At 38.0% G+C, this 22,763-nt stretch overlaps 2 protein-coding genes across 2 annotated transcripts; both read right to left on the bottom strand.

The window, feature by feature from the left end:
- Window positions 1–4,555: 4,555 nt before the first annotated feature.
- LOC107770068 (putative beta-D-xylosidase 7) lies at window positions 4,556–9,086 on the bottom strand. Its single transcript, XM_016589334.2, has 6 exons — window positions 8,655–9,086; window positions 7,680–7,982; window positions 7,034–7,203; window positions 6,832–6,929; window positions 5,299–6,063; window positions 4,556–5,214 (listed from the first exon to the last, which is right to left on the bottom strand). The coding sequence occupies exons 1-6, from the start codon at window positions 9,063–9,065 to the stop codon at window positions 4,628–4,630; spliced, it is 2,334 nt and encodes a 777-aa protein (XP_016444820.1). The 5' UTR covers window positions 9,066–9,086; the 3' UTR covers window positions 4,556–4,627.
- Window positions 9,087–15,672: 6,586 nt separating this feature from the next.
- Window positions 15,673–16,326, bottom strand: LOC142167103 (secreted RxLR effector protein 161-like). The gene is made up of 2 exons (XM_075227259.1): window positions 16,047–16,326; window positions 15,673–15,875 (listed from the first exon to the last, which is right to left on the bottom strand). The coding sequence occupies exons 1-2, from the start codon at window positions 16,324–16,326 to the stop codon at window positions 15,673–15,675; spliced, it is 483 nt and encodes a 160-aa protein (XP_075083360.1).
- Between the last annotated feature and the right edge of the window lie 6,437 nt (window positions 16,327–22,763).

Here is a 22,763-nt window from a genome sequence, read left to right as displayed (position 1 = left end):
AATTTAATATTTAATGTGCTAAATGTTAAGTAACAATTAAGACACATAATTCAAATAAACATGTAGAAATTATAGCATGAATTCAAGACATAATATTGGGCAAGGAATATGAGAGAAATAATTAATATAATAATTAATTCACGATTTAAAATAATTTATGATTATTAGATAAATATGCAAATAATCAATTTGACAACATATAGGCACTCGTCACCTCGCCTATACGTCATTACACATGAAATTCACTTAACAAATAATTTAAGGGTTCTATTCCCTCAAGTCAAGGTTAACCACGACACTTACCTCGCTTCACAACCAAATTCAAGATTCCAATAAACCTTTGCCTAGCAAATTGGTGTCCGAAAATTTCAAATCTAGTCATAAACAATTCAATACACTCAACACGAATTGTTGGAATTAATTCCATATGAAATTACAGATTTTCCGAATTAAAATCTGAAATTCATCTAAAAAATCAACAATGGGACCCACGTCTCGAATCTCGGAAAAACTCACGAAATCCGAACACCCATTCCCAGACGAGTCCAACCATATAAAAATTATCGAATTCCGACATCAGATTGTCTTTCAAATCCTAAATTTTTATTTTTGAAAAGTTTTACAAAAATCTCAATTTCTTCCCTCTAAATCCGAAATAAATGATGAATATTGATATAGATTTATGAAATACAATCACTTGCGGATAGAGAACACTTACCCAAGTTAAATTCGTGAAAAACCCCTTTGGAATCGGCCAAATCCGAGACTCAAAACTCAAAAATGAGTAAAAATGGCAAACTTTCGATTTTAAGCATTCTGCCTAGGCAAGTCGCATGTGTGAAATGTGACTTCATCTCATATTTCCAAGCAAACAAAAACTGCTATCAACCTTAAGTAAATCGATCATAACTTTCCGTACAAATGTCGAAATGATGAATGGTTTACCTTTCTGGAAACTAAAATCAAAGGTCTACAACTTTCATGTTTTGAAAATCTCCAGATTCCTTATAGAATGCGATAAGCTTCCAAAGTAAGCTCTGTGCATCAAAAATTTGCACACTACTGTAGCCGAAAACTGCAATACCAGCCTTAAGTAAATCGATCATAACTTTCTATACAAATGTCCAAATGATGAATGATTTACCTTTCTGGAAACTAGAACCAAAGGGCTACAACTTTTATGTTTTAAAAATAGCCAAATTCCTTGTATATTACGAGATATAAGATTTCAAAGTAAGCTCTGTGCATCAAAAATTCGCACACTGCTGTAGCCAAAAAACCATCAGTTAAAAATGGCCTAAATATGGTCCGAAATCACTCCGAAACTCACCCGAGCCCCTTGGGACCTCGTACGAATATTCCAACAAATCCCGAAATATAATATGGACTTACTCGGATTTCAAATCATGTCAAACAACGTCGAAATTATAATTCACACATCGATTCAGACTTATGAGTTTCAAACTTTTCAATTTATAAAACTCGTGCCGAAACATGTTAAATGAATCCGGAATGGCTTCAAATTTGGCGTACAAGTCATAAATGATATAACAGAGCTATTTTAATTTCATAATTAAATTCCGACCCCGATATTAATAAAGTCAACTATCGGTCAAACTTTTCAAAAATCTTCTATTTTTCAACTTTCGCCAAAATGCGCTGAATTGTCCTACGGACATGCGCCTAAGTCCGAAAACACCATACAAAACTATTGGAATCATCAAAACTCCATTCCGGAGTCGTTTGCTCAAAAGTCAAATCTGCGGTCAAACTTTAAAAATTCAAGCTTTATAAAATCAAACCTTTAAATTTTTTTCAAAAACTAACAGAAAATGTGCCTACACACCTCATAATAACTTCAACTTTAGTACACAAGTCACAAATATTATTACGAAGCTGATCGAACTTTCAGAATCCAAATAGGGACCTGATATAAAACAAAATCTAATTATGGCCAAATTTAGGAATTCTTTAGATCTTTAAATTTTTAGTTTATGTCAAATAGCAATAATTCGAGCTAGGAACTTCTGAATTCGATTCCGGACATACACCCAAGTCCCAAATCACGATACGGACCTATCAGAACCATCAGAACACTAATCCGAGTCCGTTTGCTCAAAACGTTGATCGAAGTCAACTCAAATGAGTTTTGATGCTCAATTTCACATTTAAATCAATTTTTTTCACATAAAAACATTTTGGAAAAATTTATGGACTGTGCACGCAAGTCGAGAAATGCTGAAATGTGCTATTCAAGGTCTCAGAACACAGAAATAAATATTAAATTTAAAGATGATCTTTTGGGTCATCACAACCCCCCCCCCCAAGTATGTGTTCCTGTTATGGTGGAGTTCTACACAAATTTCACTTTTGATGGAAAGGTAGTTAAGAGTAAAGTGGGGGGCTTCGACATGGAGTTTGATGCTGAGGAACTGGGGCTGCTTCTGAATATCCCTTCTTTGGGATTTGACAATTATTTGAAGAAGAAGTGGTGAGCCATAGACAATGATGTTGACACTGGCATTGTGGTCACCGGATGTTCTCCCAAAAGTTTGAACTAGATGCTCCCCAGAAAGTGTACAAGACTGATATGATTCCCTTTCACAAGATACTGTTTCAGTTTGTCAACTTCTGCATTCTTCAGAGGTCTGAGAGAAGTTATGAAGCCACTCTGCTAGACATGGCTGTGATGGAACTGCTTCACACTGGTCGACCTATCAATCTTCCTAGCGTGATGATTCACCACATGGCAAGGGTTGTAGATACTTCCAAACCAAATCATGCTTTGCCATATGGTTTCATGTTGACTGAGTTATTTGACAAGCTCAACATTGCCTTGCATGAGCTTAAGTTTGGAAACCACAATGATGTTTTGGATGTTGTTACCCTCAAGCAGTGTGGCTATGAGGAGATCAAGGCTAGAGGATTCACATGATCTGCCATTCTTCCTAGGAGCAGTAGGGTTGCAGAACTCAGCAAGAGGTTAGAGTTGGCTGTTGAAGAGAATGCCAAGCTTCGTGAAGACAATAATGAGCCGAGAAAGGAAACAAAGCAACTCAGGGAAGAGATCAGAAGATACGGGGAGGCCCATGCTCAACAGATTGCTACTCTTGTGAAAGCTTTGACCCCCTCTACTTCTCACCCTTGAACCAGTTCCTTCCCAGTGTCCTTAGTTCTTTTGCTATTCTCGTGATGCCTTATCTTTTTGTTCCTTTTGTATTAGTCTGAGTAGTTGGCAGTATGCTTAGTTCATTTTGTTCTACTGATAAAGACAAGGCCGTGGGCTTCTTTTGGCACTACTTAATGTCTCATATTGGTCTGCTTTACTGCTTTATACTCTGTTGGATCATCAACCTAGTTTATTTGCCTTTTCTTATGCTTGTCTTGTCGTCTGTTTGGCCTTGAATCTTACATTATATGTGCTTAATGTCTAACATGTGTTCGTGTTCTTTCAATGATGCCAAAAGGGGGTTGGTGGGTTGTGAACTTACATGTATGTCAAAAGTACTTGTTGTGATCATCTGGTTCTTTGATGTGGTTGCCTAGTTCTGTGTACAAAGTTTGTCATCATCAAAAAGGGAGAATTTTTTGAATATTAAAGTTTTGATGATTAACAAAGTGTGACTACCTGCTCAAAGAACCAGGTCCTCAATATAGCTGCTTAACTGTTGTGAAGAACCATCTCCTCAGGTTAAAGGATCAACTCCTCAGGTTAAAGGATCATCTCCTCATGGTTGATGCTTGTACGTATGAACAAGATATCAACTTTATCTCAAAGTTACCCAGGTCCGAGTTTGGTGGAAGATGGCTGCTATAAGTGATATGGGTCGTTGCTCAAGAAGATACGGATAAGTCAGTCAGAGATAAAAGTCCCAAAGCTTGTGGAATCCTTGGAACAGTAGGAGTCCTATCAAAGAGGAAGCTGATTATGAATAGGACTCCTAGAAGATCTCAAGTCGTGTTAAAATAGGATTGACTTTGGACTTCTGAATTATTCCTTTACACATCAACTAAAGTGTCATAAATTATTTTTTTGTGTTGAGTACTTGCTTTGTATTCTTCCGAGTTAGCCTAGTGAATGTGTTTTAGGTAATTAAGTTGTAATCATACGTCATAAACAATTAGTGAGTTGGAGTGAATATTTTGCTTTACAAGTTAGAGTAGCTTGTGAATCAAATAGTAGTAGGAGTACCGGAGAGTATTGAATTACAGTCTTGTAATTGATACATTTTGGCTCATTGTTCTAGTGGAGTTGGAGTTGAAAATCCTACGTGGTAGGTCGTGATTTTTGCACCTTTTGAGCCAGGTGGTTTTCCACGTAAAAATCATTGTGTTTATTGTATTGCTTATTTACTTTACACTTAAGGAACACGAAAAAGAACCAAGTTTGTTAGTAATCCATATGGGCACTCAAGCTAACACTCTCAAACATCGTCCTTAATATCACCTTTTCCCTGAGATGGTTCTAGCTATTATGGAGATTTGTTTGGGAAACTTGGAACCTCAAATAACAAAATCTGAATATGAAAAAGACATTAGAGAGAACAGGTGAATAACGCTGCCATGATAATTTAATTTCACTTGATACGTTAACTTAATTCTAACTGACAAATTTAGATCTGGGAGATCACCCAAATACTGTAACAGGATATTCCTTATCTCCCACAAGAAGGAAATATTTCCCTTCATCAATAACTAATGAACCATATCTATTAGCCCTTGTAAAGTGCTCACAAGGTTTCACATCAAATGCAATATGAGTACTTTCCCTTGCTTCCAAATTTACACTCTTGAATCCTATCAAAGTCTTTCTTGGAATCTCATCCATTGTGCTGGAATGCCTCAGAAACAACAATAGGGGGTGCTTACCAGCCATTTCTCCCTGGTTTTTCACGGCAACTTTAACTGCGATCATCGCGTTGTTGCATACTTCTGATCCAACGTCTGAAACATCAATGCTCAGAGCAGAACCATTTTCAGTTGCCTTATTGACCTTCAGGTTCTTGAAATGCAGCTTATCTTGGTTGACAGAGGCGAACGCGTAAGAATAATCAGTGTAGCTGAGACCGTAACCAAATTCGAAAACTTTTGGCCCATTGTAGAATCTGTAAGTGCGCCCTGGATATCCCGTGGATGATAGAGGCCGCATCCTCATGTCTGTCATTGATATTTTGTTGAATTCCTTAGGGTACCAAGTGACTGGTAATTTACCCCCTGAAATGTAATTTAATCTTTCATGTTTAGCATGTATTTCAGCAATACATAACAATTAAAAGGAATATTGAAGTTGAACTTCACCTGGATTGTGTTCGCCAAAAAGTATCTCGGCCAATGCAGTAGCTCCACCCTCACCAGGGTAACCAACCCACAAAATGGCTCCTATATTTTGGTTTTCCTTTGCAAAGGACACATCCACTGGACCTCCACACATCAAAACCAGTATAACAGGTTTTGGGGCAGCTTGCACAATCGCTGTAATGAGACTCTCTTGCATACCAGGTAGTCCCAATTCCGTGCGATCAAGCTTCTCTCTTTCAAGAGTCTGGTCCAATCCCATTATTAGAACAACATAGTCTGCTTTTTTCGCTATGTCAACTGCTTCATCTATTGCAGCAGAAGTACAGTTGACGAAATTGCAGCCCGGATGGTACGTTGTGTTTTTAACATACTCCTGAAGTCCTTGGAGTAATGTAACATTCTTGCAAGGATAGCCTTCGTAGTTACCTAAAAGTACTTCGGAATCATTTGCTTTAGGACCTATTACAGCAAGGGATGTTGTTTTGATCTTTGAAAGTGGAAGGAGTTTGGCAGAATTCTTTAGAAGGACAATGCCATTTCTTGCTGCTTCGAGGGCTAGTGCCCGGTGCTCTTGACTACAAACCTCTACTGAAGAAATGTCTCCATATTCCAGTTTTTTTGGGTCACCATTGAACAGTCCTAGCCTCGTTCTAATGGAGAAGAGATTGTGAAGAGCTCTGTCTATGTCAGATTCTTTTACTTTCTGCTTTTCTAAAGCTGATTTTGTGTATGACTTCAAGTAGGAACCACAATTCACATCCATGCCTGAAATTTCATTTACAAGAACAAAGTCCAGTTAGTTTCTATCAATGAAGTTTGGGTAAATTCGAATAAAATTCCTTGTTTTCATGCTTTTTTCAACATATTGTCGCATTATGCACCATTTAATCTACATTCTCTTTTATGTATTATTTTGTCTTACAAGTAGAAATTGATTACATCCACTAGAACAAATTTCATCACTAACAAGAAGAGCCATGCGTGTTAGTTTTCATCTTTGCTACATTCAGATTAAACAACAGAAGGTATTGTATTAAATTCGTAAATCACAATCGTAGATGCTTTAGCATGTAAATGCAATGCCAGAACAATCTCAATATCGACTAATAGTACCAAAAAGCTTAAAGAGAGAAGATCTTTTGGAATAAAGGACTAGCAGATATACACCTAATTTATAAATAGGGGCAAGAAAGCTGGCCAATTATAGAAATGCACAGATCATCAGCAAAAAGATTATTCTGTTTCAGGACAGAATGGACCAAGTTATGGGCATGCCAATGGTCCTGTATTTTTCAACACATGCGCAGTAGAGAATGTTTTCTTATAGTAGTAAACTTTCTCTCACGGTGTGCATACTGTGTCACACTTAACACTTGAGGACAAAGCATGCAAATACATAATTGATGTGAGGCTTCAATCTTCGATTTCACAAACAAGCAAAATAATTTTTTAATGTTCATTAGAAAATGTGGTCCGGGGGACTAAATTGTTGTTTTAACAGCAAGTAATAGAAGCAGAAAATAGACCAGTTACCAGCTCTGAGAGTAGCAGCTACTGCATCTTCTGGTTCTTTAGCATAGCCTTGATGAGTATGCATAATAGCAACTGCGTCACAATCAGATACAATGTACCTTTAAATAACATACAACCAGTACTCTTATAGATATGAGTTAGATTTGAATTAGGAATGAAATAACTCATAATTCAACATTTTCTTCTCTTTGGTAAATATTACCCTTGGAAACCCCAATGTTCACGGGCAGTTGTGGTCAGAAGATCAAAGTTGGCACAATTTGGGATCCCATTAACAAGATTGTAAGCACACATTAGACTGCTTGCTTTCCCTTGTTCGACGCAACTCTTGAAGGGTGGTTCATATGAATCTGCCAAATCCTGCTTCATGACCTGAATAGCTCCATGCATTAGCACAGAAATAAAAGCTTTAAGGGGAGAAAATGGATAATAACACAACCCGCAGATGCATGTGCTAATTAATTGTGTATTAACATCCATAAGAGAATGTCATTAACCAATTCCCTGTGCATCAATTTATACATGAAAATTAAAGGGGGGTAAAAAGGAAGAGCTTTTAGCTGACACTATGCTTGTAAACATTCTCGTTGAATTAGTTTGGGAACACCAGCTCATCTAAAAACTTAATTGCATTGTGTGAATTGTCTCATCTAAAGCTACTTTCAGTTCTTCTATGTCTGTAACATGTACTCTCACATGCAAGCCGTGTGACAAATTCAGGGTCAATATGTCAAACCATCAAACCATGCCAAAAATGGAAATTTCCTCCATAAACAAACTTGAACATTTGAAAGCTATCAACAACATAATCCTAACAGACTGAAGCAACAGAGTTAGTTAAGACTTACGTGAGCATCGAAGGTGTAACGACTGAAGTTATACCAATTATCCAAATCCTGAGCAATGAAGTGCTTACAACAAGCTGAAGCTTGAAGATGTCCATCCTGAAGTTTCCCACCTTCAAAACTATCACCTTGAAGTCCTCTTACATAAGCAACTCCATATTTTCCCACCATCATAGGATCTTCCCCTGGTGTTTCTTGCCCTCTTCCCCACCTTGGGTCCCTAAATATGTTTATATTTGGTGCCCATAATGTCATCCCCTTTAGCTGACCTGCATTGTATACCGCTCTTGCCTCTTTTCCAATTGCCTACACAAAGCAACAAGCTCAACAAACTAATGTTTTCCTTTTTTATCAAGCAAAGCATACTACTTCTGTCCCATAATTTTTAATTTGTCCAACTTTTTAAAACCAATACTTTCAAGTAAATATAATTTTAATGTATGTTATACAGTTGTAAGATCATTAAGTCATCTGTAATTATTCTTTTAGTGACGTTAATTATAGTGTAAAAATATTTTACAAACTCCAGTTACATAAGTTAAACTCAATCTCGGGATTAGTTATACCGTGATTTTATCCCAACCAAAAGTGAATAAACTCATCTCAAATTTAGTTCCGGGATTAACTATACCTTATCACTTGTACCAAACGAGCAGAAAAGATGATAACTAACATGTTACAAGACTTGCAACCGGTTAAAGCACTAGCAGTATCAAATTTAAGGAGTTCAAATTATATACAATGAAAGTGTAAAGTATTTTGTTACTAGCAGTGGAATTTAATCGGTTATTACAAATTGTTACTCTATTTTCTAGATTACCATATCGGGCAATTAACATAGTGGTTACTTTTTGTTGTAGGTCTGTACACTATCATGCAAGAACCTGAATTCTCTAACAAATTGAAGAAATCTTTCTTGGAGCTTTCAACAAACATATATAATGACAGCCCACAAATCAAGGCCATATACTAAAGTACCTGAGCAATACGATACCAGAGATTTTCATCAAAGGTAGAAGCGGTTAAAATGATCTGAGGGAACATAGTGGCAGCCTTAATAGTGCCATTGAAAAGCGTGCCTTTACCATGCCTAGAAACGCCGTGTAAACCCTCCGACCACCATTCATAGGCGGAGATACCGAGTCGAGGTATCTCCGGTGCCGCATTAACCAGCTGTAGTATTTTCTCGTCCAACGTAAGGCGTAATACGAGGTCATGTACCCTTTGGGGGATGGGTAAGGAGTTGTTACAGAAGGGAAATGAACTGGTAACTGAGTTTGACGAGTCACATGAAAATGGAGGCTGAGTTGACTCAGTGCTGATAAAGAGCATACAACTGAGGAAGAAGAAGATAAAGGTGACAACTTCATCAGTTATTGGGCGTCCCATTTAATTTGTATGTTTAATGGTGTTTCTTCTGTACAACACTCACTTATATATTTGTGGATAAAATTAAAATTAAAAATAAATAAAGATACCACTTTTCTTAATTTAGCCAATGATGAATTTGATCCGTGATGCCTTTATTCTACTCCTTGTTCACAACAGACTTTAATGCGGTTCTATAATTAGAATATACAAGATTTGTTAGGCACATGTTTGCATTATCTGAATTTGGTACTGGGTGCGGGCCGGGCGGATCTTTAACAACAATTTTAGAAAACAAATACATATTTATTTATATTTTTATTTGAATTCTATTTTTCTAACTTTTTGAGATGTAAAGTTGCTAATAATATTTTCTCTATAAATAATTTAATCTCTCCTAAAATATTGTTGATCTTAGGTAATAGAATCATATTCAAGAAGTTGATAACTTGATATAGAAATAATTTTTTGATGTTGTAATATACTTGTTGAAACACTTGAAACCTGAGAAAAAACAAAAAAAATGCGCAATATAGTTTTATTCAATAGTACTCTTCACCTCTTGCATTTTATAAATTAAAAAAAAATCTTTTCTTTTTACATATCAATATGATTTATTGAAAACTTAAGTTTTTTTGCAGAAACCAAGAAAGAGAATATAAGAATGTAATACATGTTTTCTGATGAGAAAAATAAAAAATAAGACTTAGACGGAAGATACTCCTACTAAAAAATGGACTCTAAAAGTTTATAACACGTTTTTAGTTAGAAATATAAAAAGAAGAATAATAATATAGGTACCTCACTAATGATGTCAATTGTAAAATTTAAATAATAAAAAAATTTATACTCGCGATAAGGGTTTAGCTGAAGTGATTCTCTTTATCCAATTTTTGCTCTATCGACTACATGAATACTAAACTAAGAGTTACCTTTACTTTTTATAAAATATTACATTTTTAACTTTGAAATACTCAATATAATTAGACCCTAATTTAGATTGTGGTGAGATGGATATGATCCTACTTACATTAATTAGATGTATCGGGTTCGAGTCCTTTGAATGAAAAAAATCCTACTAAAATGTGTTCTCCCTTTTACTAGGTCTTACGCGGTATGAATTTAGATTAATCAGGGTCTCAATACAAATACCGAGCACATGTAGAAAACAAAAGGGGCCTAAAGCTTTTGCTTTAGTTGCTTGACCCTTTGGCCGCCCTTGGGCAGATGTAAACTATTATGAATACGGATTCAGCTGAACCCACAACTTTTCACGCAGAGCATAAATTTATATGTAAAAATTTACTGAACTTGCATTAAATAATAGACATGAACCCATAACTTTAAATTCATAATTGTTCAATACGAAATTTTTTAAAAGTTGAACTTATAAAATTTAAATCTTAAATTCGGTCTCAGGACGCGGGACCAAGAGAGCTTCACGATTATAACCGACTTCAAACTTGGATAAAGAAAAAGAGTTAAATTTAAAAAAGATGTATTAATCTAGTACTTTAGCTTTTAAAATTAGTCAACATCACTCTATTAATTAAAAAGTGTTTAAACAAAAGTATTAGTACCTATTTTGGTTTCAGGCCATCACAGTGTCCACCTATGCGGATTTCCTTTTTCTGTTAATGTAGACGAATGTTCCCTTCTTAAGCAATTTCATAATCCTAGTATAGGGGAAGTTCCTTTTATCTAAAGTTGCGACTAGTTTTACATCATATACAACAAACTGTTCTAATCTTTATCTTCAAGAGGAAAGTAAGTACATCACTCCTACATTTTACTTGTTCTATTTTTTTCTGGCTTCTCTTCCTCTTAGGAAACTTTGCTATTGTTGCGAATAAAGAATTTCTTAATTCATAGTAGCGACAACTACAGCTGCAATCCATAAGTGGAAAACATTATTTACATTTCTATGTTGTGAGTGGATGATAGGAACGGTGGCTTTTGAGTTTTGTCACATCACTAGGGACGTACTCTTGTGGTGGCAACAGAACAAATATGTCCATTTCTTTTTCACCTAACCAAACGTGATAGAGCATTTGGATCAAAATCAATGAAATTCAAAAATAGATTTCTGAGTATTGAATTTGGTTTTGGAAGAAATGATTTCTAAACTACATATGAGTGATATTAATAGCTTAGACCACTTAACATGTTTAATATTAGTACATCTATTTATGATTAAAAATTTGGGTAGAACAAAGGCGAGCAGTACAACATATTTTTATTTTGGAGAAAGTTCAGAATTACGAATATGATATTCCTTTTAGCCTTCCAAATATTTAAGAAAAAATTGAATGCTTAAATTATAAATATCAAAAACTTTTGTGGAAGGACGGGGGAAAGGAATTACACGTTTCCTTGACTTTGACACCATATCTAGCATAGAAAATACCGTGATGCCTTGCCAACAACAACCTTTGAATTGGGTTCTAAAATTGTTACTCTTTTGCAAGTGAGCATACTGTGTAAATAAGGCAGACCAGATTTCACCCATCATCCTTGTCTCACCTGCAGAAATAGTAATAAATCATTTGTTCTCGTAAAAACTATGGGTCACCAAACTATACAGAAAATTTGGTTCAGTTTTTATCAATTCCCACAGTACACAACAATAAGTAAAGAATACAACGATATTTACATAAAAAACTCCCAACTCACGGGATTAAAAACCACGACCTACACTGGTAGGATTTAACTTCACTAACTGAGCAAACTTTAGATTACAATCTATTGCAATCTAGGAATTAAACTCTTAATCCTTCGCTTACTCACAATAACTATATTATAAGCTTCTTTGTAATAGCTCTATTACAAAGCTAACCACTTGACTAACTCTAGTCAAAACAACCACAAAGATAATAGTTTAAAAGTTGTCCTATGAATGCTTATGAAAAGCTGCATAGGAATTACAATTTAATAACACAAGACAGAGGCACAACAATACTAAAGAACACATGATATAATCAATGGTGGGATCTGGTCCTTTGTTCTATTGCTGCTTTGTTCTTCAATGTCTCAGAGAGAATAAGAGCGGTTGCACACTTGAGAGAATTCAATGTTTAGGTTTTGCAAGTGTGTTTAGAAATCCCTTGCCTCATGTTGATAATATATGAGTTAGGTCATCAAAGATGATGCAAGGGAGTGTCCGATACACATCACGCTTCAATAATGTTGCTGTACTATTGCGAGTACAGTGCAACATTTTTAACATTTGTAAAGTTGACTTATACCGTGACCGGAAGAAACTGAGCCCTATATGTTCCCTATCTTGTTCTCTCATGAAATTTGACAAATTATCATAACAAAAGACACATAACTTTTTAATTTTCTCCCTTTTGATGATGACAAACTTAGAATTGATATTCCCTCTCAGAACCAGATCTCCACATTGTTCCCCCTACGAATTTTCATATTCCCCTTGAGAACATGTTTCCTTACTTTTGATTTTCTTCCCCCTTTTGGCATCATAAAAAAGATTAGACAAGTAAATGCAAAAATGAAGTCCAACAAAGTTGACTCTTGCCACTTGTGTGCACACATCATAGCTAAAAACAGAACGCAAGAGTGAAGAATTGCATTAAATAGACAACGATGCTCATTAATTTAAGAAAAGAAAACAAAACGAGGTAGCAGTGCCATAATTACACACATATACAATCCAAAAACTACAGTACCACAGTCAATAGGGGAGGACAACAAAAGACAAGGCAAGATGAAGAAGGAACTGTCTATGGGGTAGGATAGGGGACATTGGATGGGGAACGGAAGAACAAGGGAGCAAGCTCCTTGATGAGGTTGTCCATGCGAGTATTAACAGCCCTTTGATTGTTGATCAGTTGCTCCTTCAGGTTCTCCACTTGGTTCTCAACTTTGCATTTTTAGCTTCCAGGCGGGCAATCTCTTCGCCCTAAGCATTGCTGGAACCAGGTTCCTTGCTGGCTTGATTAAGCTTAGATTCAAGAATAGCATTTTGGGCCTTTAGGCGCTTGATTTCCTCATTTGCAGCAGTTTGAGCGTCGACGAGCTGAAAAATAGTTGAGCTACTGCCTATACCTCCGTTCTTGTCCACGCACTCACACTCCTCCAGGGTGATCATGGTGAACATTTGTTTGCGGGTTCCCACTGATGCTCCCCCCAAAGGGAACTCAAATCGTTTAAGGACTTTAGTAAGAAGGAACCCATATGGCAGTCCATGATTGCCATCCTTGAAATCTGCCACTTTCTTCATATGCTTAATCAGAATACCAGGCAAATTGATGGGAGTGCAAGAGTCTAGTGCTTCCAGAAGAACCAGGTCCACTATAGAGGCCATGGATCTCCTCTCATCCTTAGGTAGCAAGACCTTGTTCACCAATTCAAATAACCATTGGTATTCGCAGAAGTTCCTTATTGTGCACTCGTTCTCCCATTTGAACAACTTGAGGCTTGATGATTATCTTCTTAAACTCTGGGGAATAGGTTCCCTCTATAGTTGAGATCCCTTCAGTAGGCACCTCAAGAATCTCCCTAAGCAGAGCCTCATCCATCACAAACTCTTTCCCATTGATCTTCAAGCAAATTATGTCACCCTCCACTGTAAATAAATCAACATAAAAACTGCGAACCTCTTCCTCATACACTTATGGACTCTTGATGTCAAAAAAATGAGTCCACTTCTGGAAGTCACAGATTTCTACCAACTGCCTCATTCCAGAGCGATCAAGAATCTCATAATGGAACACTCTTCCCCATAAAACTTTCTACTTTTTCAAACTTGCTCTTCTTTCAAGCTTAGAGAGTTCTACTCTTGCCTCTTTGAGAAACCAGGTTCCTCACTGCTACTTGACCTCTTTCTGAGAGGCTTCTTCTTCTCTACAGTTTTCTCCTTCTTCAACAACTTCACCATCTTTTTCAGATAGAACCTTCTTTTGTTTCACAGAACCTGCTTTCTTTGATGTTTTCCTAACAAGAGGAGCAGGTTCCTACACCATCTCTTCATCCTTAACCTCTACCACATTTGCCGGAGGCATATTCTCCTAATCAATGAGTCTACCTTTCACAAGCCTTTCCTTTTCTTTTTTTCCTTATTCTCCCTCGACTCACTATCAAGTGTAGTATTCTTCTGGTGCCTAGTGGTGGGTCTTTTGGGAACAAAATCTATTGTGGCTTTCTCACCACTCCTAGAAGCTAGAAGCTGGGCTACATATAGGTCATCCTCACTACAATCAGATTCTCCTTCAGACACCGACTTTATCTCAGGGTACACAACCTCCAAAGGGGTTGTATCAAGGTGAGAAAAAAAGGCAGGGTCAGTACTACCTAGGGGCTATCTTGTAGAACTGGGAGTTTCATCCTAAGTAGGAGCAGAAAGCCCCCATTGGGCAGAGGGACCAGGTCCCTCTGTAGGCTCCCATGTAGTACTCAACAGTGCTTGGTCACTTTGAGGCACCTGGTCCCCATTCCTTGTTCTTCCCCTTGAGTCCCAGTACCCACATCACCAGTCAAAGAATCCCCAACTAGACCTTCCACAATAACAATTAAAGAATCCCCAACTAGACCTTCCACAATAACAATCAAAGAATTTCCATATATCTCACCCACATTACCCAACAATGCAGTACCAGTAAAAGAGGATGGAGAATTACCTGATGTTGACGAAATATTCAAATCAAACCCTTGAGCATTTGGAATTTCAGAAATACTAGACACAAGCACATAATCCACCAAACTAGGAACCAACATTTCATCCATAAGTGCTTCCTCAACATGCTAACTAGACACTTCTACTCATTCATCTCCTTCCACTATTTCTTCTGTGGTTTGGAGAAAGCGAGAAGTAGAGGTAGGCCCTTCTGATTTGACCTTCTCTGTAGTAGCAGATGGTGAGGGAGAAATAACAAATGTTTTAGGATTTTGGCTTTTTCGGGTGCAATGGGGACCCGAACCAGATGGTGTAGGGGAGGATACTGTAGATGGGAGTTGGTTGGAAATTTGGGCTTTGGTGGGTGAAGGCTGGGGCTCCAATCTCGACAGTTATGCCTCAGAAGACAGAGACACAACAGAGATTTCTTTAGTGGCTTTGGGAGACTTAGATTGTGGAGAAGTCACGTTTGATTTGGAGAGTAAGAAGACACACATAAGAGGGTTTGTGATAAGAGAGGAGTTTGATGTTGATAGTGAGGAGAGAGACTGACTTTTGGGGTATTTAGAGGAAAAGAGGGACCGATTACAATTAAGTGTGAGAAAAATGGATGGGTAGTCGGGTCAGTTTGTAACGGGTGCGTCGTTTGGGTTTAAGAGGTATAGGAAGAAGTGGAGGAAATTAATAATATGACACACTAGCAGTTCAAAATGCATATAAGTGTAAGAGGAACTACTAACCTAAGTCATAGGAACCAGGTTCCCTAACAAATTTTGAAAATATGAGTATCATCCTTTCAAATAATTGCAATGTCATTAGCCACTTGTTTGTCCTATAGTTGCCATGCGTGTTTACCTGTAATGGTATAGAATTGAGTTAGAAGTTGCGAGAAAATAATTTTTAGAAATTTACCTTACCATCTTTTCATACCCAATCATCGAGGAACTAGGTTCTCAGTTTAGCTTAATCAACCCTAACTCCAGACTATTTTATTCAAAATGCTCTCTGCTCAGTGCTTTGGTGAAGATATCTGCTACCTGGTCCTCTATTTTGCAAAACTTCATACAGATGAGTCATTTTTCCATTGTCCCTTAAGAAATAATGTCGCACATCAATGTGCTTTGCCCTCTTATGCTGAACCGAGTTCTTTTCTATGTTGAAAGCACTTGTTTTATGACACAACAATGACCCACAGTCTAAAAACACACCAAAATCATCCAGTTGTTTCTTGATCCATAGCAGTTGGGCATAACAGGAAGCAACTTCCACATATTCAGCTTCCACAATAGAGAGGGCCACAGAGTTTTGTTGCTTTGTTCCTCATGAGATCAAGCACGACCCCAAAAAATATGTCATTCTAGATATACTCATTCTATCCACCAGATATCCAACATAATCAGAATCAACACACCCAATTAAATCAAAATTATCTCCTGACGGATAATAGAGGACCAGGTCCTGCGTTCCCTTGAGATACCTCAAAATTCTCTTGGCAGCCTTCAAATGAGATTCGTTTGGACTTGACTGAAATCTAGCATATAACCCAATGCTAAACACAATGTCAGGTCTTCTGGCTGTCAGGTACAAAAATGATCCAATGATACCCATATACATAGTTTTATTGATAGGGGAAACAGGTTCATCCATGTCTAGGCGAGTGGCAGTAGCAATAGGAGTATAAATATTTTTTGAGCTTTTCATTTCAAATCTTTTCAGCAGCTCCTGGATGTACTTCTGCTAACTTATCATAGTTCCTTTAGAGATTTGCTTTACTTGTAACCTAAGGAAGAAGTTAAGTTCCCCGATCATGCTCATCTCAAATTCACTTCCCATGAGCTTTGCAAACTCCTCACACAGAAAATCATTTGTTGCACCAAAAATGATGTCAACAACATAGACTTGCACAATCAACAGGTTCCTCCCTCATTTCTTCAGAAATGGAGTGTTGTCAATTTTTTCTCTAGTGAAGCCATTCTCCCGAAGGAACCTAGACAATCTTTCATACCATGCACGAGGGGCCTGCTTTAATCCATAAAGCTTTGTCAAGCTTGAATACATGTTCCGGATGTTCATGACATTCAAATCCAAGTGGTTGCTTGACAAAAACTTCCTCCTTCAAATATCCATTCAGAAATGCACTTTTAACATCCATTTGGAATAATTTGAATTCCATATGAGAAGGAAAAACAATAAGAATTCTGATGGTTTTCATTCTGGCAACGGGAGCAAAGGTTTCATCGTAGTCAATACCTTCTTCTTGATTATAACCTTGGACCACTAGCCTAGCTTTATTCCTTGTTGTATTGCCAAACTCATCGAGTTTGTTTCCGAATACCCACCTGGTTCCAATCATTGTTCTATCTGAGAGCCGAGGAACCAGGTGCTAAACTTTGTTCCTCTCTAATTGATGGAGCTCTTCTTGCATAGCAGCAATCGAGTCAGCATCTTTCAATACTTCTTTGATATGTTTTGGCTCAATTTGAGACAAAAAGGCTAAGAAAGCAAACATGTTTCTTGCCTTGGATCTAATCTGAATACCAGAGTCCAAAGGAGTAATCACATTTTGAAGAGGATGTGAGCTCCTGTGCTTCCAGTTAGACACCTGGGTTTCAGGACGTGAGGGACCGAGTTCCTCCATGTGTTACCCATCATTGTCATCAATGAAGTATGGATTCCACTTCTTTGCTCTGCATTAGGAGTGCCTAATTCAACATCAACAACTCTATTGTCAACTTCAGTTGCTGTGATGGATGGACTAGGTTCCTCTAAATCAACTGGAAGTTCTGCTGCCTCTTATTCACTAATCTCCTTAACTTGACTCATTAGATTTGTCTTCCCGTTTGCCATACCAATAACCTCTCCAGGGACCTTTGAGTAGTCTCTATCTTGATCATCTTTATCATGTGAATCTTTCCCACTTGAGTGGTGAGATTCATCATAGATCACATGTATACTTTCCTCTACACATTGAGTCCTTTTGTTGTAGATTTTGTATGCTTTGCTTTGAGAAGAGTAACCAATAAAGATTCTTTCTTCACTTTTAGCAACGAATTTACCCAACGATTTCTTACCATTATTGAGAATGAAGCATTTGCGTCCAAATGCTCTTAGGTAAGTCAGCTTTGGTTTTCTCCCATTAAGCAATTCATAAGGGGTCTTGTCAAGCAGGGACCTGATCATGCAGCTTTTAATCAAATAACAAGCAGTGTTCACTGTTTCAACCCAGAAGCTCTTTGGCACACCACTATCAATTAGCATCGTCCTAGCCATATCTTCAAGTGTCCTATTTTTCCTCTCCACAACACCATTTTATTGAGGTATTCTGGGGTAGAAAAATTGTAACTTATATCATTTTCAGCACATAATTCATCGGATTTGGTATTGTCAAACTCGGTGCCATGATCAGATCTAATACTCACAACATTATAGCCCATCTTCACTTGAATCTGCTTCACAAATGCAGCAAAAACTAGGAAGGTTTCATCCTTGGTCCTGAGAAATAATGTCCATGTGAATCTGGAGTAGTCATCAACAATAACGAAGATGTACTTCTTTCCTCCTCAGCTAGGCATCCTCATAGGTCCACACAGATCCATATGAAGAAGATCCAGTGGACTTGAGGTGCTCACTTCCTTCGAGGTGCTCACTTCCTTCTTTGGTTTGAATAAGGACCTGACTTGCTTCCCTTTCACACATGCATCACACACTTTGTGATCTTTGAACTTTGACTTTGGCAGTCCACAGACTATGTCCTTCTTGATCAGCTTGTTTAACAGAGAAAAACTTGCATGCCCTAATCTTTTGTGCCATAGCTCAACATCATCATCAATGGCACTCAGGCATGTCAGATCACCACCATTCAGAGAGCCAAAGTCAGTAACATAAATATTTTTGAACCTTTTTGCAATCAGAACCACTTCACCAGTTATAAGATTGGTGACATTACAAGATTTTGACACAAACTCCACTTTGTTTCCCTTGTCATAGATTTGAGAGACACTCAACATGCTATATTTCAAGTCATTCACATAATACACATTTTCAATTGAGTGAGAGAGTTTTTTGCCAATCTTTCCAACTCCCAGAATGTATCATTTTTTGCCATTTCCAAAGGACACACTCCCACCTTGCAGGGCCTTGAGTGAAAGGAAATCATCCATTATTTTAGTCATGTGTTTAGAGCAACCACTATTCATGTACCATTTCTGACCGCTTCCCTTCACTACTACCTGCACAAGAGAATCAGAGATTAGACTTAGGAACCCAAACAAGTTTAGGTCCCTAACAATAAGGAAATGGATGAATCAGACTTCTTTTTGTCCATGCAGGCATCACATATTTCTTTTTTAAAGAATCAAGTTCCTTAGCAGTGGATACTTTTTCAACAAAAAAATTATTTTCTGTTGGGACGAAAACTTTGCTTTACAGAAATCTTTGTAATGACCAGTTTTACCTAAGTGTGTTTACCGGACGGGCAGGACCGGGCTAGACATGGAAAAAAATAGCTCATCTGGTTAGTGGGGTGGGCTGGTTAGTAGGCGGGGTTCCGAGCTGGTAGTGGGCTGGGATATTTCAGATTTTGGTGGGCCCGTCTGGGTTCGGGCTTATCGGGTCCGGACCGGATCGGGTTAATTTTTTTTATTCTTTTTTAGTGTATTATGTTTTCTTGTTCAATGTAATTGTTATTTAAGTGTTTGCAAACTTTTAAATAAAAAAAATATTTTAAGGAATAAAATTAAACTTTTAAATTTTAAATTTGAATTTTAAAATTTAAAAATTGAAATTAAGTGGCTACATACAATTATTTAATAAGACCAATATGTAAGGATCAAACTTCAAAGGCTTTCATTTTATATTTTCATTGCATAATAATACTTCAAATTAACTTGTCTTATAAACCAACACATATGCTTAAATAAGTCTAACAAATTCAAAATAACACAAATTATCTCAAATCAACATAAATACGAATTCCTGGAGGACGCTCAAGACAACTCTTGATATGCCTCCTTAAACCAGTTGTGCCCTCCCACTTTCAACGAACATTAAAGACTCAACCATAGTTCTTGCACTCTACTTTACGAACTTCTTCATTTTCTTCTACCACCTCAAAGTGTTCCCAAACACGTGAACGCACGCTAGAAGCATGGGGCATGATTTAACTTCAACCTAACAAAAATGGTAACCACACTTCACTTGATAATGTAATTTTATAGTGGCTACCGTAAATAACTGATAAAACTTGAAATATTAATTAATTGAAAACTTTAGAGCAATAAACAATTCAATAATCAAGAGAAAATTGATAGAGAATTAGAGTAGTAGAAGAGAGCAAGTGGTGAGAAACAATGAAGAAGAGGGGGGCTAATTATAGTTATTAAAAGGCTAAGAATATAATTTATCAATTATTAGGGGGTGGAGGGGCTATTTTAGTAAGGGGATAGGTCGAAATGGCTAAAAGTGCAAAAAATAGATGTTGCCCAATAGGCTGGAAAACGGTTAAACCCTTGAATGGGTTAGGGGGCTAGCCGGGTTTCGGTTCACCGATAGCCAAAAAAGGCCCGACCCTGTCCGGCACAACCCCCAAACCTAGCCAACCCGTCCCACCCCTTACCGAACCGGGCTGACCCGAGCTAAACCGGATTGAACCAGGTCAAACCGGGTTATTAGTGGGCTGGCCCGACCCGATTAACACCTTTAGTTTTACCACAATGAGTGCATGGCCAGTTATCATGCACAGTAACATACTTGATGTGTGGGTTATAAGGGGCTTTAGCCTTGTGGAACCTGATTCTTTGCATGTTCCCTCCATTACCTTTATACATGGAACTGATGTCAAGTTGTCTATTTTTTTCAAGTTCAGCAACAAGACTCAATTTTACATTTTTGAGTTTATATTCAAGCTTAATGTCATGACCCGCCACATTATCTAACCACTTATGAGCCATTTGACATATATTAATACCACGTAGAAGCGTACATAGGAGGAATGCTAACATTTGTGAGAAGATTCTAGAGAAGTATGGATACTTCCTTAGGAAGACCCTAAATCCCTATGGATTTGCTAGGAAAGTCCTTGGAATCTTTTAGGTTTGTAGAGAGTTCTAGAGAAAACCCTTATCTTATAAATATTAAGGACTTGTGTAATAATTAATATTTATATACTATCCCCTAGGAGACTAGTATATAAAGGGGGGCCATTTATTTGTAATCCATCAAGAAAAACAATCAAGTTCTCTCTAATACAAAAGTTTTTTTTGGCAATTCTCATGTGTTCTAACATTCTTTAGCGATCTTTAGTGTAGTAAGGCTGACTTGGCATTGCAAGATCGTGAGCAAGTTTCCAAGTGCCTCATATGTGCTTAGTTCAAGACTAAGGACGTGACAACGTGGTATCAGAGCAAAGGTTATGACTAAGAAATGTTAGAAAGAATATAAGAGATTGCTAGAAGGAAGCTTTGTAGGGAATCATGGCCGAAATTACCAAAGGCGTGGTACTTGCAAAAGGGATAAATATGAATTTCCCTAAGTGAAAGAACTATGGCAATGCACAGGACGCACACGAGGTGGATGAATTACTTTGGAAGATGGACAAGTACTTTGAGATAGTCAAGGAGGATGACGACGTTGTTAAGGTTCACAATGCCTCAATGTACTTGATCGAGGTTGTCGTGCTGGAGTGGCGTCGGAAGTGTGCCAACATGGAAAAAAGGGCTATGCTAGATTGAGACGTGGGAGCAGTTCAAGAAGGAGTTGAAGAAGCAACTCTACCCGATAAATGTGGTGTATGAGGTTAGGCGGAAGCTAAGGAAGCTCCGCCAGACAGCCACAATTCGGGAGTATGTGCGCGAGTTCACTACCTTAATGCTGCAAATCATGTCATTGTCCGAGGAAGATTTCCTCATCTACTTCATGGATGGGTTGCAAAATTGGGCAAAGCAGGATTTAAGAAGACATCAAGTAGCCAAAATGGACAAGGCCATAGGGGTAGCCGAGTCGCTCGTTGACTTCAAGATGCATCCTTCCAAGTCCAAAGAAGGCAACGCCGAGAGAGGTAAAGGAGATCATGACAAGGACAACGAGAAAGGCATAAGCGATGTATACAAGGGTAATGGCAAGGAGCCATCCCATAATGGACAGGGTCCAAGAGAACCGGCAAGGGGCCGAAAAATAGTAGCGAGTACGTGCCTAAGGGAGGGTGCTACTTCTATAAAGGATCACATCGGGCAAGTGAATGCCCAGATTTGAGGAGGCTTGCAGTAATGATCGGTAACTTTGCTCAGGCACACAAGGGTGACACAGGTTGACAGGAGGGACCGACTGCATTGGGGGGATGCGCTTGGAATCTAAGCCGAAAGTAGGGGATTCCAAAGCCTATCTTGGCGCCAAGCAAATAGAGCATGGTGGTAGCAAGAAATGTTGGGCGGACATAGTTGAAGAGGATGGCAAGTTACAAAGTGATGGCACGCTATCAGACCTAGACGATGCACCAAGCAGAGGGGACAAGTTTGCTTGCAAGGCTGGGATCACGGAGGGCAGCCAAATAGGGAGTGGAAGCATGGACCCGATGCTTGAGAAGCTGATAGACTTGGTTGAGTCATGAGGAGATTCAGGCTAAAAGGAAGGAGAGGCATCCAATAGGCGGAGGATCGAGGCTATCATTGCTAGCCATCCCAAAGTACAAATGGGGAAAGAAGAAAGGTGATTGGTACCTTGTGACATGGGAAGGCGAACCGCTCCATAGAGAATCATGGCTAATAGACAAAGATCTCCGGCGACACCAAGGTGAGGTGCACGCGTACGTGTCGATGCTTTATGCCGAGGGTGGCACAAAATTGGGTGGGGGGAGAGTGTCATGACCCGCCATATCATCCTGCCACGTAGGTGCCATTTGGCATATATTAATGCCACGTGGAAGCTTACATAGGAGGAATGCTAGCATTTGTGAGAAGATTCTAGAGAAGTATGGATACTTCCTTAGGAATACCCTAGATCCCTATGGATTTGCTATAAAAGTACTTGGAATCTTCTAGGTTTGTAGAGAGTTCTAGAGAAAACCCTTATCTTGTAAATATTAAGGAATT

This window comes from Nicotiana tabacum, chromosome 12 (genome assembly GCF_000715075.1).
Source record: "Nicotiana tabacum cultivar K326 chromosome 12, ASM71507v2, whole genome shotgun sequence".
NCBI classification, from domain to species: Eukaryota; Viridiplantae; Streptophyta; class Magnoliopsida; order Solanales; family Solanaceae; genus Nicotiana; species Nicotiana tabacum.
Note: the sequence above shows the minus strand (reverse complement) of the source record. Positions and strands in the feature narration are given on the sequence as shown.

Coding starts and splice junctions, on each gene's coding strand:
- LOC107770068 (XM_016589334.2), bottom strand. CDS start 9,065: ATGGGACGCCCAATAACTGATGAAGTTGTCACCTTTATCTTCTTCTTC. Junction 7,983..8,654: donor TCTGGTATCGTATTGCTCAG/GTACTTTAGTAT, acceptor TGCTTTGTGTAG/GCAATTGGAAAAGAGGCAAG. Junction 6,930..7,033: donor GAACATTGGGGTTTCCAAGG/GTAATATTTACC, acceptor TGTTATTTAAAG/GTACATTGTATCTGATTGTG.
- LOC142167103 (XM_075227259.1), bottom strand. CDS start 16,326: ATGGATGAACCTGTTTCCCCTATCAATAAAACTATGTATATGGGTATC. Junction 15,876..16,046: donor ATATCTGGTGGATAGAATGA/GTATATCTAGAA, acceptor GTGTGTTTTTAG/ACTGTGGGTCATTGTTGTGT.